This window comes from Lynx rufus, unplaced genomic scaffold, assembly GCF_022079265.1.
Source record: "Lynx rufus isolate CCGP_SWC_20201006 ecotype Redwood Valley unplaced genomic scaffold, mLynRuf1.p SCAF_5, whole genome shotgun sequence".
Lineage (NCBI taxonomy): Eukaryota > Metazoa > Chordata > Mammalia > Carnivora > Felidae > Lynx > Lynx rufus.
Window position 1 is genome coordinate 156,554,046 of NW_025814867.1, and position 15,199 is coordinate 156,569,244.

At 46.2% G+C, this 15,199-nt stretch overlaps 1 protein-coding gene across 1 annotated transcript in view; it reads right to left on the reverse strand.

The window, feature by feature from the left end:
• HSF2BP (heat shock transcription factor 2 binding protein) overlaps positions 1–15,199 on the reverse strand; it is a 92,677-nt gene that overhangs the window by 75,558 nt on the left and 1,920 nt on the right. Inside the window, exon 3 of the mRNA XM_047100319.1 lies at positions 3,145–3,248. Coding sequence (XP_046956275.1) covers positions 3,145–3,248 — 104 coding nt within the window. The remainder of the gene's footprint in view (positions 1–3,144; positions 3,249–15,199) is intronic.

Consider the following 15,199-nt stretch of genomic DNA (forward strand, 5'->3'; position numbering starts at 1 on the left):
GGCGCCCTAAAATGATAGAGATTAATGTGTGACAGCTATGTGCAGGTGGTTGCCTGGAGCGAAGTACGGGGCACAGGGTGGGTGTGGCTGCAGCAGGGAAGCATGGAGAGATCTTTGTTTGGTATCTTCAACGTGCTGGTGACGGATACGTGAATGTATACATGTGTTGAAACGGCACAGAACTGAGCGTGTGTGCACACGTACACACACGCTTGAGGAGATACAAACGAACCCAGGTAAAGCCAGTGAACCCAAATAACCTGTGTGGGTTGTACCAGTGTCAGTTTCCCGCCTTTGACCTTGTGCCGGAGTGATGCAAGACGCTACACCGGGGCAAACTGGGTGGAGGGTACAGGGACTCCCCTGGACTTGTTGCGCCTTCCTGCAACTCTGTAAGTCTTTCTGAAACCTTTTAACCAAAACCAAACTGCATTGTAGCGAAAGCTGTAGGACTGCATGCAGTTACTAAAAATGTTCCAGTTTCACTTTTACAGCAGATCAAGTCCATGTTATGCAAAACACGTCTCAATAAAGTTGCTTTTAAAAAAGGAACAATAATCAAACCCTGGTATAGTTACCTGTTTAAAGTGAATACTCGTACCTAACAGAGTACCGAGCATAAAGCTTTCAGGATTCCTTCAAAATCCTCTGTAGCTCATTTCTGATTTTAACTGAAATATACTAGCAGTTTTTCTTTAAAAAGTTTCCTGAAATAATACAATGTTTGCAACAGCTTCCATTTACTATCACAAAAGTAGCAACTCTTTGCTAACAAATCAAAAACACAGATAACAAAAAACGGGCAGTCACACGCAAGTCTGTTAACTGTGAAAGGAGTGCACACAAGAAGACACACAGAGAAAATGAAACCACAGGCAAGCGTCTGAAATGCCCCTCAGCACAGGTGAACTCGCACCTCATGTAGGCCAAGTTCACACACGTGAGAGACAGCCAGGTCAGACAGTAAAAACCGGCAGACCCTTTGTGGGGAGCCTCGTCTAACCTCACAGGGACAGCACAGTCCTACGAAAAGCAAGTCAGATGTCCTCCAACAGCTCCGCCCACACCAGGAAAGCTGGGCTCTTTCTTGTCCAGAGTTCAAAGGTTGCCACTGCCAGGAGGACTCTCCTGCACTGTGCCAGCCCCTGAGTGCACATCAAGGCCCAGCTGGACTCCCACTGACCGGATTCAACTACTGCTGAGGAAACAGCTCAACTGAGGCCGGGAACCAAGCTTCCCCTGTCCGGCAGCCATGCTCCGGGGGTGGGGGGGTCAGGAGCTGTTGCTCCCCCATCACGCTTCTTTATGACTTGGAGCCCACGCTGTGTTTTCTCATCTTTGCTTACATGTGGATCCAGTAACCGCTGTCTTTTCCTAACGACGTCTACCCATACTGTGGTTCTTACTAGCAGTGCTCTAATGTGGGATCCAGTCCCCGAATTCTTTCCTGGTTCCTCAACTCTAAAAGAAGCTTCCAGCGTCCAGCCCCGTGATCTGTAGACACCTGGGCAGAGACCAGAGAAGAGGCTATGGAGGCAGCTCTCAGTTCTCTACAGCAAAAAGAGATGCGGCCTTGTTGTGGCCAACACGAAGGGACTCCCATCTGTATCAAGTTGGCAGGAGAGTTAAACAGGAAACTTAGCTGGAAATAGGAAATAGTTTAATCTAAAATATTCCCATGTTGTAACTAAGGTCAGAGTGTCAGGGCAATAACACGCTGGTGATCTGACCCTACTTTACCAAGGTCATTTCATCCATTCTATACTGACTGGTGCTTTACCAGAATGGCTTATTTTTATGCACTGCATCTAAAATGCCCACAAAACATGCACTTTTTCCTATGCTTAACAATTAAAAAAAAACAAACAGGAAGATTCTGCCCAGTTAAGTTTCAATTTAACAAGGATGTTTAGCAATTTAAGTAAGTATTGAACCAACAGGTGCATTGCTGATTTTTACCAAATTCCTTCTTGTATGTTGGTCAACTTCTTTCAGACCATGAAACTTTCAGGCCCAAATTAGCCACACTGGCATCTTAGTTGATCATGATCCAAACCATGACAAAACTAAAACTTCAACTTCAATTATGTGACACTCAACTCAGTTTTGAGCCTAAAACTCTTTCCCTTTTTCTATTTGCTCAATATTCAAGTCTCTACAGACCCACCAGTTTTGGAACGCCTCCACGGCAGCCTCAAGCACTTGGAATCCCTTCACCAGAGGCGGCAGTGGGCCTGTGACCAGCTACCGCACATTCCTTCACACTAACAGCGCCTGCTGGTCCCACTGAGCCAGGGGCAGCACCCGCCGGGGCCCAGGGAACCAAATACCTAGCTGCTGCTAATACTGTTACAGTGTTATTACTGGGAAAACAAAAAACAAAAAAAACATGCACACTCCGAATTTTATCATTTTATCCAAAGTGACAGGATAGTTCTAGCTTTACAGAAAAAAGGGGGAAGTATTTGTTCCATAAAGTAAAAACGTGTAATTTTTGAGAAATCCTATTAGTCTCCTTAAATATTAAAATAACATTGGTTATTCCTAAAATATCACTAAGTGGGGGTGCCGGGGTGGCTCAGTCGGTTGAGCATCCGACTTCAGCTCAGGTCACGATCTCACGGTTTGTGGGTTCGAGCCCCACGTCGGGCTCTGTGCTGACAGCTCAGGGCCTGGAGCCTCTTCGGATTCTGTGTTCCCCCCTCTCTCTGCCCCTCCCCCACTTGCGCACACACTCTCTCTCTCAAAAATAAACATTGAAAAATTTATTTTAAATAATAAAATAAAATATCGGTGAATGATCCCTTAATTATTAATATTTGTAGGTAATACATTTATCTCTGATTATGAATTATGATGTGCACTTTTTAAGATTCTTACTATACTCTGACTTCTAAAGCTTTGCAATGGTCTTTTCAACATAAAAATCAACAGAAAGTGACTATCACAAGTCACCCAGTAAACGTTCTCCACGTTAAATGGTCATAAAAGCCAACGTCTGACTATGTTCCAACCCATTCGGAACATATGCGTTTCAAGACACAATCTCTTGAGGCTGAAGGTCTACACAAGCTGTTGGCAACACCACTTTGTGGACGCAGCCGTGACACGAGTGTGTTACACGGTGGCCCGTGAGCATCGTACCTTCTTCTCTCTCACGCTGTCGGCCTGCACGGTCTCCAGGCGGGCTTTAAAGTGCTCACAGTCCATTCTCAGTTGGTCTAATGCTTGCTCTTTCCTTTCCAGGTCTAGAAAAAAGAGACATAACAATACTCAGTATCTCAAATCACTACTCTTTCCTAAGAATCCACTTCACCTAATCTTCTTTCAGGAAAAGCAGCACTGCTTGCTCGCAACCAGTCCTTGACCGATATTCCGAGAGTCCTGCTCGTTTCGGTTTTCATCAGTTTGCAGCCCATAGCAGAAAGCACTACTTTTGTTGTTGTTTCTGGTCGTGTGTTTTTAAGACCTCGTTTTACTGCCAGACTTGTACTCGAGGCTTTAAGAAAGTGGGTTATTTAAAGGACTGAAGGCAGGGCTGAGAAGCCTGACTGTCTCGTGGCACAGACTTGTATCTGCTCCATAAAAAGCAGAAGGCAGCTCAGCGAGTAGACGGTGCCAGCCGGGGCTGATTCACAAAGCGCGTCTCACCAACTGGCAGACTGACTCAGGAGGAACAGCGGCAGTCAATGGAGGGTGGGAGCAACGTGGTCACACAAAAAAGGCCACGGTGACAGCGTGGCACCACGGCATTCTTCCTCTCAACCACATTCGCTTAGATGGCGATTCAAACAGCCAACACAATTCCCCAAAGACATTCGTGTGAATAAGTCTGAAATCAAAAGCATTATCAACTTTAAATAAAAGATATTATGACATTCATAAAGCAAAGAAGTCTAGAGCTTAAAATGTTAAGTGCCTCAACTTCAGGGACTGAGAAATCATCCGTTTTTATGCTAATGTAAACCAAGATTTGAGGTGGAAGAACACAGTCCGCCTGTGTCCTGCTGTGTCCCTCGTCAGAGTTTCCTATTCAGAGGACTGAGTGGGGCCTGAAAACCTACACTTCTAGCAAGTTCCCAGGTGAGGCTGATACTGCTGATCTGGGAAGAGACTCTGAGAAAGATTGCTTCGGGACCACGGCCTGGTCTCTGGTCACTAACGAAATGAAATCGACACCCATCAGCACCAGCAAATGAGGGAGCCCAGCCACAGGAGCACGGGGTGCGGAGAAATGGAGGGTGGCGGGGGCAGCAGCCTGAAAACTGGTGCCCTCCCCTACCTGAGAGGGGAGGTGGCTTACAGCACTCCCCCCAGTGAAGCGCAGACCAGAGGGGGCTGTGGCTTCATGGCCCAGGGGTCTGACAAAGAGGGGACCACCAATAACAGCAGGGGCATCCCAAAAGCTCTGGAGAAATGAATGCAGTCTGCACTTTACAGGGGCCCATTGCCCTAGAAGGGAGATTAGCACCTGAAGCTAAATATTCAGTTACAGATTATGAAACTGGCCAGAACTTCTCACTGAAAATGTGTTTCTGAGAAACTACGTGAATATGGGACTATTTCTTCTCCCTTAAATCAGTTCTCTTTCTCCCCTTCGATAACATATCATGCCACAGCAGGATTTTCCCGATTCTGCACTCTGCCCTACCAGTTGTGGCCACCGAAGAAATCAATGATCAGTCAAATGCTTTACTGTTTTTTTTTAATGTTTGTTTATTTTTGAGAGAGAGACAGAGCATGAGTGTGGGGGGGGGGGGGTGAGTGCAGACAGAGAGACACAGAATCTGAAGCAAGCTCTGGACTCAGAGCTGTCAGCACAGAGCCCAATGCAGGGCTTGAACTCACGAACCCTTAGATCATGACCTGAGTCGAAGCCAAACACTTAACCGACTGAGCCACCCAGGCACCCCTCAAGTACTATGCTTTAAAAAAACTACACAGTTGCCCTTTGTAACAATGTTAAATTAAAACATGTATTATTTACAATTATGAATGAACCATAAATTGCATCTGGTAGAAAGAAAGAAAGATCAAAAAAGGAACTAAAGTAATTAGTGGTGCCAATTTTTTCTTTGCAGTTCACTTTTAAATTTTCTTGTATCATTAAGCGGTGTATCATTCAAACATGGCAAAGAAGATAGAAAATTACATCCTTACAAGCTTTACCATGTGTAAAATATGGAGGAATTAATTCTGACCACCCAGAAGATTTTCATTACAGTAACTTCATAATCTCTCGCTCTATATACCTGTATACAACTTTATCATAGGCTACCATAACACAGGACACGGTCAAAACGTCCCACTCTCCTACAGGTGCCCCACAGAATTCAAAGTCAGCACCAGGGAAGCCACACCCGCCCACCATGAGCCCACCCCAGCCCCCGGAGGCAGAGGGTGCCTTTCTGCTGTCCAAGGCCGCCGCCTTGTGGCCGGATGGGAGCACTGCCACCACTGTCCAACAAAACCCCCACCTTGCATTGTCAGTTTGGCCCCCAGCAGTGCCGGCGGTGTTTGCCAGAACAAACACCACAAGGGCAGGGATTTTCATGTTTTGTTTTCTGATACATCCCAAATCCCTAGAACAGCACACGGAATTTTATAAATATCTGTCACATAAATAAATTAGACTTCTCTACACATTCCTTCTGCTAATCCTTGAATAGAGAAAAATGCACAGCTACTTTGATTGTCTCGTTCTCATAATGAGAATATACCTTTTTTATGATTTTTTTTAAATCCAGGGACAGAAAGAATATGGACAGTAAATGATCCACTATGTGTAATCAAGACATTATCCTACCCAGCCTCAATATCAGAATAGGATCACCCAGCCTAAGATTCTTTCAACTGCTCACCTTTAGTGTTCAGAATGAAGGAGAAACCTCCTCCATTTAACTGTTAACTAATTAAAAGAGCGGCCAAGACAGACCACCAATATATAAACACAATCTACGTCACAGGCTACTTCAACGTCGATCTGGTTTGAAACTTACAATCCTTTTTTGATAGTTCCAGTAACATGAGAACGCCTGTATCTCTTAATGTTTAAGTTATTGGTGGGAAGGGTACAGTGAACTATTACAGGCAGGAGACAGAGCTATAACTGAAAAGCAGCATTTCTAAAACACTGAGCAAAGAAATGTAAACCACACAAAAGAGATCGATTTCCCCTACCCTGTTTTTATCACCAGGTATGCTTATAATAAGCAAACTATCAGTTGTTCCATGTACGTTAATACGAAAGTATTGTTTTTGATCAAAATTGCTAAAAGTCTCAAATCCACAATGAAAGCTTTTAAACAGCCCTTAACTTCTCCCTTTGCATCACTCTCCAATAGGTTCAGAAAAGGATTTACAGATAGCCGCTATGGACTCCATTTACTTTGAACTGAGATTTGGAGGGTGTGTAACAAAGCACCACAAACTGGGCAGCTTAGAACAGAAACGTCTCCTCTCCTAGTTCTGGAGGCCACGGGTCCAAGACCACAGTGTCAGCAGGCCCATGCTCCCTCTGAAACCCGCGGGTGAGGATCCTCCCTTGCCTTCTCCAGCTTTCAGCAGCCCTGCTGTTCCAAAATTCCCATCCGCCTCCGCTGTCACTGGCCTTCTCCTGGTCTCTTCACATCAGCTTCCTCGTGCACATCTTCTTTCTCGGTGTCCAAATTTCCCTTTTGTAAGGACACCTGTCATACTGGATCAGGGCCCACCCTAAAGACCTTGTCTTATCTTAACATAATCAGCCTGTCAACAATGTAAGTTCAAAACGTGATAAAATGAGAGTAGTTCAGAATTCATTTTTAAAAAATCCTTCGGTTAAAGACATTACGTGAATTTGAAATCCTGCTACCCACTCTAAGCCAGAAAAACAACACTTTGATTAGCCGTCAAATTCTTAAAACAAATCAAAGGGGGTGGGGGAAAAGAGGTGGAACCGGAACATGGAAATAGCATTTTTTTCTCCTGCACTGCCAAAAACCTGCTCCCCAAACCACTCCTCTTTCTCTACCTTAAAGGCCATCGGAGTTGTCTCTTGTAGGACGAAGAAAATGTGTGACTCACGGGAATTCGTTCTACTGTGGCACTGCCAATGGACGTGGCAGCACCTTGGATCACTAACTTCAACATCTGTGTGTTGGAGCCCCTTAGTCCACGGGTAAATGCCAAAGAAAAGGGCCGGATTTCATCCTTTGTATGTCCGTACATCACCTAGCAACGCTTGGCAAACACCAGGCAGACAGGGCACCTCTACCTGAGTGACTCATCCACCACATTCGCTGGAAGACTTGAAAATAAACACCATCACAAAAAATAAGATCAATCTTGCCAAATTCAAATGAATTCTGTTAACGCATTTCTCAAACTGTTGAGTTGGGAAACGTTTCATTTATTGGCATACAGAGATAATGTTAACGACTGCGTGTCGGGAGCGATTCGTTCCAATAACGTACGTCTCTGCCTTCTCCATCGCGGCTACGTCCCCACTTCCTCTGTCCAAAAGCCCGTTAGGTCTCTTTTCCTCTCTCCCAGTCCCCTGTGCTCTGGACCATCTCCACGTGCCCTTGAGATCCACTCTCCTCCGTGCTCTGTGCTCCAAGAGGCAAAAGTGAACACCCACAGCACCCAGGCTCCTGTTAGACCAGGACAGGGGCAGGGGCAAGAGGAGACACACTGGGGCGCTTACTCCCCACTGCATCATCGCTGCCCGTCTTCCAGTGGCAGCAACTCCCCTTCCGGGTGAGGCAGGCCCCTGCCCTCCTGCGCATCTGGAAGCTCTTGGGGAGGCCCTGGAACCCCACTCCCCTAGCTCCCTAGCGTGGGTTCCCCAAACCTGGACCACACCCGTCCCTCCACAGCACACTCCACGGTACCCCTTTTGCTCCTGCCAACACATGGGGAAAAGACACTCTGACATTATCTCATTTGGGTCACAATAAACTTTCGGTCGTATCAAATAATCTTTTTTTCTTTTTTAAGACTTTATTTTTGAGTCCTCTCTCCACCCAACCCCAAGATGCGGCGAACCAGGCTCCACCTGCTGAGCCCGCTGGGCACCCCGATAATGCCCTGTTGGCACTCACTCTTCCTTCCATCCCACTCTTCGCGATTCTCTCTCTGGTTCACATTTCTGTGGCCCAGAAATTATCATTCTTCTCTGAGCTGTAACAGAGGTCTTCCTCTTCTCATTAATACCAGACTCGGGAAATTAACCTCCAAACACCCGTCAACACTTGAGAGACCATGTGGTACTAGTGGTTTTCCACACCCGCTTCTAACAACCCAAGAGCGCCTAGGGGACGCTCACGGCTCTGTGAACGGTTGTGCTTCCACTTTACCAGGTTTTTCCAACTTTTTATTTGGAAACAGTTTCAAACTTACAAAACATCACACAAATAAAAACCATACAAAGAACGCCCACAGTCCCTTTCCCCAGACTCGTCTACTGGCAACATTTCACATCTGCTCATCCCGTGTACCGTGGACAGACACACACACAATACGCACCATGAGCCAGCCGAGGTAAGTTACGTCTATCACTGCCCTTTACTTCTAAACGCTTCGGTGGGTATTTCCCAGGAACAGGGATGTCCCAGACACCTACTCTATACAGTTGTCAACTTCAGAAGAATTAATACCTCCATCTAATCTGCCACCGACATTCAAATTCTCTCAAATGACCCCAAACCGGCCTTTACAGCATTTTCTTCCTTCAAGGCATAACAACCAGTCAAGTGTCAGGAATTGCCTCGATTGTCATTGTACCTTTGGCCTCCTTTAATCTGGAACATCTCCACAGTCTGTCTTCCCTGTAGGACATTACCAAATGTTTTTAACAATTTAAAAATCACAACCACATATATGGAAGGACTTACATTTCCAGCTATAATGGTGAGGGAACAGATCAACCTACCCACCAAGAATAACTACAAAAGCAGAACTTAAAAAAATGGACTCCTCTGAAAGTATGTGAGAGCTCCTGAGTCACACAGGCCTTCAGGCTATAGGACCCAGAGACGAGGAACGTGCCCTGAGGTACAGGACCCCGGCTTCCCACTTCGTTCTTCCCAAAGACCCTGGCATAATCCAAAGCAGCACAGGGAAAGAGGCAGCAAAGCTGGGCAGAGCAGCCAGGGGTGGCACCGAGCTGGGAAATGAAAATAAGTTCCAGAGCTATGAGACAGCCAAGACTTCGGGTGGGCCATGATCCCAGAGGAGACAGGAGCACAGAAAAATGAGCCGATGTCGGAGCCGTCTCTCTCCTGCAGGCACTCAGCAGAGCCTAAGCAGAACACGGAGGCTGTAGAGGAAAGCAGACAGTGAGGGGGGGGGAGGCGGGGGCACCACTTGCTGGAGAAAAATACCATCACCGAAAGTCTCTACAAGTCTCACTTGAAAAACTCCACTAATCGATAAAAAATTACAAAGACTACCAAGAGGGAAATTAGACAATACAAGCAGATCAACAGGTGATCCAGATATTAGAATTATCAGATTCAAGGGCACCGGGGAGGGCTCAGTTGGTTAGGCGTCCAACTTCGGCTCGGGTCACGATCTCACAGTTTGTAGGTTCGAGCCCCGCATCAGGCTCTGTGCTGACACCTCGGAGCCTGGAGCCTGGAGCCTGCTTCGGATTCTGTGTCTCCCTCTCTCTGCCCTTCCCTAACTCACACTCTGTCTCTTTTTCTCTCTAAAAAATAAATTTTAAAAAGTAAAAAGTAAAAAATAGAATTATCAGATTCAGACTTTAAAATAACTAATTAATGTTACAGGAAAAAAAAGGCAAAAACAGAATTTCATCAGGGAGCTACAATAAAACACAACCGAGTGGATATCAATATAAAAACTAATAAATACTAATCATAAGTTACATAAAAAAATAACAGAACTAATAAAGAATTCAGAATCAAATTCACACATACACAGCCATTTACAACAAAGCCGTCTCTGTACTAAAGGAAGGAAAGACTGTCTTTTTAATAAAGGGGGCTGGGTCAGTTGGCCACATATGTCTAGTGACTTTTTTTTTTAATTTTTTAAATGTTTTTATTTATTTTTGAGACAGAGAGAAACAGAGCATGAGCACAGGAGGGGCAGAGAGAGAGGGAGACACAGAATCCGAAGCAGGCTCCAGGCTCTGAGCTGTCAGCACAGAGCCCAACGCGGGGCTCGAACTCACAAACTGCAAGATCATGACCTGAGCTGAAGTCAGACGACTAACCAATTGAGCCACCCAGGAATCCCCCCACCTTTTTTTTTTTTTCAATTTTTGTCTAGTGACTATTTTTTAAATAGACAGGGACAGCATGAATTATACAAGAACTTCATCATCACAGAAAGTTCTATTGGACAATGCCAACAGAGGCAAGATGTTGCTGCACAGGTGCAGCAGCAGGTGCTGTATTTTAAAGTACACAAAACAACTTGTTTCTATTGCTAAAGAAAATTAGTCAAATATCTCTCCAGCATATCATGGCCACACTAGTTTGTATTCATTACTGATATTCAAGGAACAAAACAAGGCTGGTTCACAATATTAACACGGTAATAAATAAACATATTTCAGTAAATTTTAAAAGGTTAAAACTAATGTTGCAGATTTTAAAACGTTAGAAATAAGACCGCAATTTATGTTTGGAGTCAACACGAAAAATTATACGATCACAACTCAAGACTCTGAGGATCTGACTGCCACTAAGACATCAAGTTGTTTTTAAATTGTATCACCTAACATCTCAAAGGCAACCTACGCGTTTGAAAAGTGGTCTATAGGACAACGGAGATTGAAACAGGCTGAATGTGGTGCTGGGAAAACTGGACAACAACATGCAGAAAAATGAACCTGGACCACTTTCTTACGCCATACACAAAAATAAACTCAAAATGGATGAAAGACCTAAATGTGAGACAGGAAGCCATCAGAATCCTCAAGGAGAAAATAGGCAACCATCTCTCTGACCTCAGCCACAGCAACTTCTTACTCGACATGTCTCCTGAGGCAAGAGAAACAAAAGCAAAAATGAACTATTGGGACCTCTTCAAGACAAGAAGTTTCTGCACAGTAAAGGAAATAATCAACAAAACTAAAAGGCAACTGACAGAATGGGAGAAGATATTCACAAATGTCATATCGGATAAAGCGTTAGTATCCAAAAATCTATAAGAACTTACCAAACTCCACACCCAAAACACAAATAATCCAGTGAAGAAATGGGCAAAAGACATGAATAGACACTTCTCCAAAGAAGACATCCAGATGGCCGACAGACACATGAAAAAACGCACATCACTCAACCTCAGGGAAATCAAATCAAAACCACAATGAGATACCACCTTACACCTGTCAGAATGGCTAAAATTAACAACTCAGGAAACTATAGATCCTGGCAAGGATGTGGAGAAACAGAAACCCTCTTGCACTGCTGGTGGGTATGTAAGCTGGTGCAGCCACTCTGGAAAACAGTATGAAGGTTCCTCAAAAAATTAAAAATACAACTACCCTACGACCCAGCAATTGCACTACTAGGCATTTATCCAAGAGATACAGGTGTGCTGTTTCAAAGGGACACATGCACCCCCTTGTTTACAGCAGCACCATCAACAATAACTGAAGTATGGAAAGAGCCCAAATGCCCATTGATGGATGAATGGATAAAGAAGATGTGGTGTATATATAGATATATAGATATAAATATAGATACACATTCGTATCTATATACGTATCTGTATCTATAGCTATAGAAGTATCTATAGATACACACACACACACACACACACACACACACACACACACACACCGGAGTATTACTCGGCAATCAAAAAGAATGAAATCTGGCCATTTGCAACTACATGGATGGAATTAGAGGGTATTGTGCTAAGTGAAACTAGTCAGTCAGAGAAAGACAAAAACCACATGACTTCACTCATATGAGGACTTTAAGAGACAAAACAGATGAACATAAGGGAAGGGAAACAAAAATAATATAAAAACAGGGAGGGACACAAACCTTAAGAGACTCTTAAATACAGAGAACTGAGGTTGCTGGAGGGGTGGGGTGGGGGGATGGGCTAAATGGGGGATGGGCATCAAGGAGGGCACTTGTTGGGCTGAGCACAGTGTTAAGTGTAAGTGATGAATCACTCAATTCTACTCTTGGAACCATTATTACGCTATATATTAAGTAACTTGGAGAAAAGAAAAGAGGCTGAGTGACTTTTTCACTGTTTCTCTAAATGAACCAGTGCCAATCAAGAAAGACAAGGAATTATCAGACCTTGTGACGTAATTATGAAACAAAAGTATCTAACCCTGATTTCAAGCTTCAAGATCGGTATAACTGAAAAACACTCTGAGGTTGCACAGCAAAAGGTTTAAAATCTTGACCATTCTTGATTTACGTCAAAGTGCACCTTGGTCCTCCCTTTCTCCCAGCACCGAGGGGCCTATGGCACCTTAGCTTCATGAGATAGCAAGCAAGTTGGACAGAAGAGAACACAGACACCGGGCGAGAAGTAACCTCAGGACCAAATATTCAGGCACAGAGAATAAAATGGGAGGCAAAAACAGGGGCCCTGCCCTCCCACCCACTCTTACCGTAAGATGAGAATAAAACTTTATCGGAAGGAAAAGAACGGTGTGCTACAACATCTAACGGGACTAACAGGAAGACAGATCTAGACAGTCAGATAAGAAAGTGAATCTGAACCTGAGTCTAAGTCCAATAACAAAATCTTTCAAGCCATGGTACAGTTTTGCTTAGGTTTTCGGGCGGTATTGCTTTCTTGGGGAAGGGGGTGTTTTTCTGGTCTTTATCCTAAAAGCAAGGAGAAGCCATTGAAGAATTAAGCAGGGGAATGACACAAGCTAACAACGGTTAAAAACTACATGGGCTGCAGTGCACACGACAGACTGGAAAGTGACGACAAGCGGACGCTGCCAGGAGGCAGAGCTTCAGGCAAAACACGAAACAAGACAACAGTGTCCTGGGCTCGGATCGGTGGTGGCCGTGGCAGTGAAGGCAGGCTAGTGAATTCACGATGCATCCGTGAGTGGCAACGTACAGGACTTAATGGGAAGAGAGATTGGGGGTGCGGGGGAGGAGAGGCGGGCAGTGAGGAGGATCCCAGGTCTCTAGGCGGATGGAGGTGCTGGGGAGGCTGAGCAAGCCCAGCGTGGGGTGGGGTAGGAGGATGGATACCACGAGTCAGAGGTCAGAAAGTAGCAATGTGTCCTGCAGTTTGTTAGGCTGGGCTAACAAACACATAGAGCCAGCTGCCAAGTTAACAGGAAAGGACACACTGCAGTGTCTTAACAGCCCCTCTTTCGGTGACCACTCATTCATAAAAAGCTTGTTTTGTAAAATCCCAGACTATCAGAAATTCTGCTGTTTGGAATTATACCACTAAAAAGAAAACATCCTCCTGTTCCCTGCAGAATCAAAGTCGCCGGGACACAGAGCAGCAGCCTTGATTTCCTGCTGGCTGCAGAACTTCAAATAAGGCACTTCAGACACGATGTTCCACATCTATCTACATTTTGTGGTTTTCAAAGACAAGGCCCGGGTCCACTGTAGTAGGATATGGTGACAGCCCCACACACGGCCCTATTTTACTCGGAGCCCATCAAAACATGTTTAAGGTGCACTTCACCTGAACTCCCTCCCTCCCCAAATCCCTCGGCAATGCCGGCCTTTTGTTGTCAAGAGGCCCACCGTTCCTCTGCTGTGTGGTCTCCCTCGTCGGGCTGCGGGTCCCTCCTGACGGCTGCAGGCTGGCTGCTTGTAAGACAAATAGTGAGAATTTGAAACTATCGTTAAAAAAAAGCAAGAAGAGGGGCGCCTGGGTGGCGCAGTCGGTTAAGCGTCCGACTTCAGCCAGGTCACGATCTCGCGGTCCGTGAGTTCGAGCCCCGCATCGGGCTCTGGGCTGATGGCTCAGAGCCTGGAGCCTGTTTCGGATTCTGTGTCTCCCTCTCTCTCTGCCCCTCCCCCGTTCATGCTCTGTCTCTCTCTGTCCCAAAAATAAATAAACGTTGAAAAAAAAAAAATTAAAAAAAAAAAAAAAAAAAAAGCTTTCCCCTGGGGTGCCTGGGTGGCTCAGTCGGTTAAGCGTCCGACTTCAGCCACGTCACGATCTCGCGGTCCGTGAGTTCGAGCCCCGCGTCAGGCTCTGGGCTGATGGCTCGGAGCCTGGAGCCTGTTTCCGATTCTGTGTCTCCCTCTCTCTCTGCCTCTCCCCTGTTCATGCTCTGTCTCTCTCTGTCCCAAAAATAAATAAACGTTGAAAAAAAAAAATTTAAAAAAAAAAAAAAAAAGCAAGAAGAAACACCAAGGAGGAGCCGGATACAGGACCGCAAGCCTGGGGGTCTGGGCCGAGCCGAGGACCAGAGATCAACCCGGGAGCCACCGGCACGGAGACAGACATGAAGCTGTGTGTGCAGGAGACCACCCATGGAAAAGCCACGGAGTGAGGGGAGAAGGGGCCTAGGCCTGAGCCTCGGGCAGCTCCACTAGCCGAAAGGCTGCCGCAGAGGAGGACACATCGGCAAAGCAGGCCAAGACAAAATGGCCAGAGAGCGGGAAGAGATGGCCGCGGGGCCTGAGGAAGACCAGGGGATGGGCGGCAAGAGCTCCCAAAGCCTGTGATCGAGTCACCGCGGATTCTTCCGTGGCCCTCGCTCCTGCACGCACCGCAATCTGACGTGGTGTCTCTAAAGACTGCCTCGTGCTGACCAATCCGTGAGACCCTGAGCGCAGGCTGATTACCCCGCGGAGAGACATAACCACCCAGCACGCGGACATACCCTGCTACGGGTCAGCACGTCGCCTCCCCAAAGACAAACGCATGCGGCGACTGACCGCTCTCAGAGGGTCGTCGGAGGAGCATGGGACCAGAAGCAGGGACTCAGAGGCCAGTGACCTGGAGCGACAGCGTAACCAGTGACACGAGCACATGCGGCAGGGTCCAGCGGGAAACAGAGGTCCAGATGTTGAGATTCACGGAAAGGACTACTTACAGAGAGGAGAGCGGCACAGGGGACACAACGGGGTTGCTGAGGCACCCAGAAACTAGCGACAGCGCACCCGACGAGGGAATGGGAGAGACTCAGCAGGAGCTGAGACCGTCTCCGGGGCCCTCAGGTGGAAGCCACAGCTGTGGAGGCCGCAGGAGGAAACACCCCAACCCGTCTCTGCCCCTG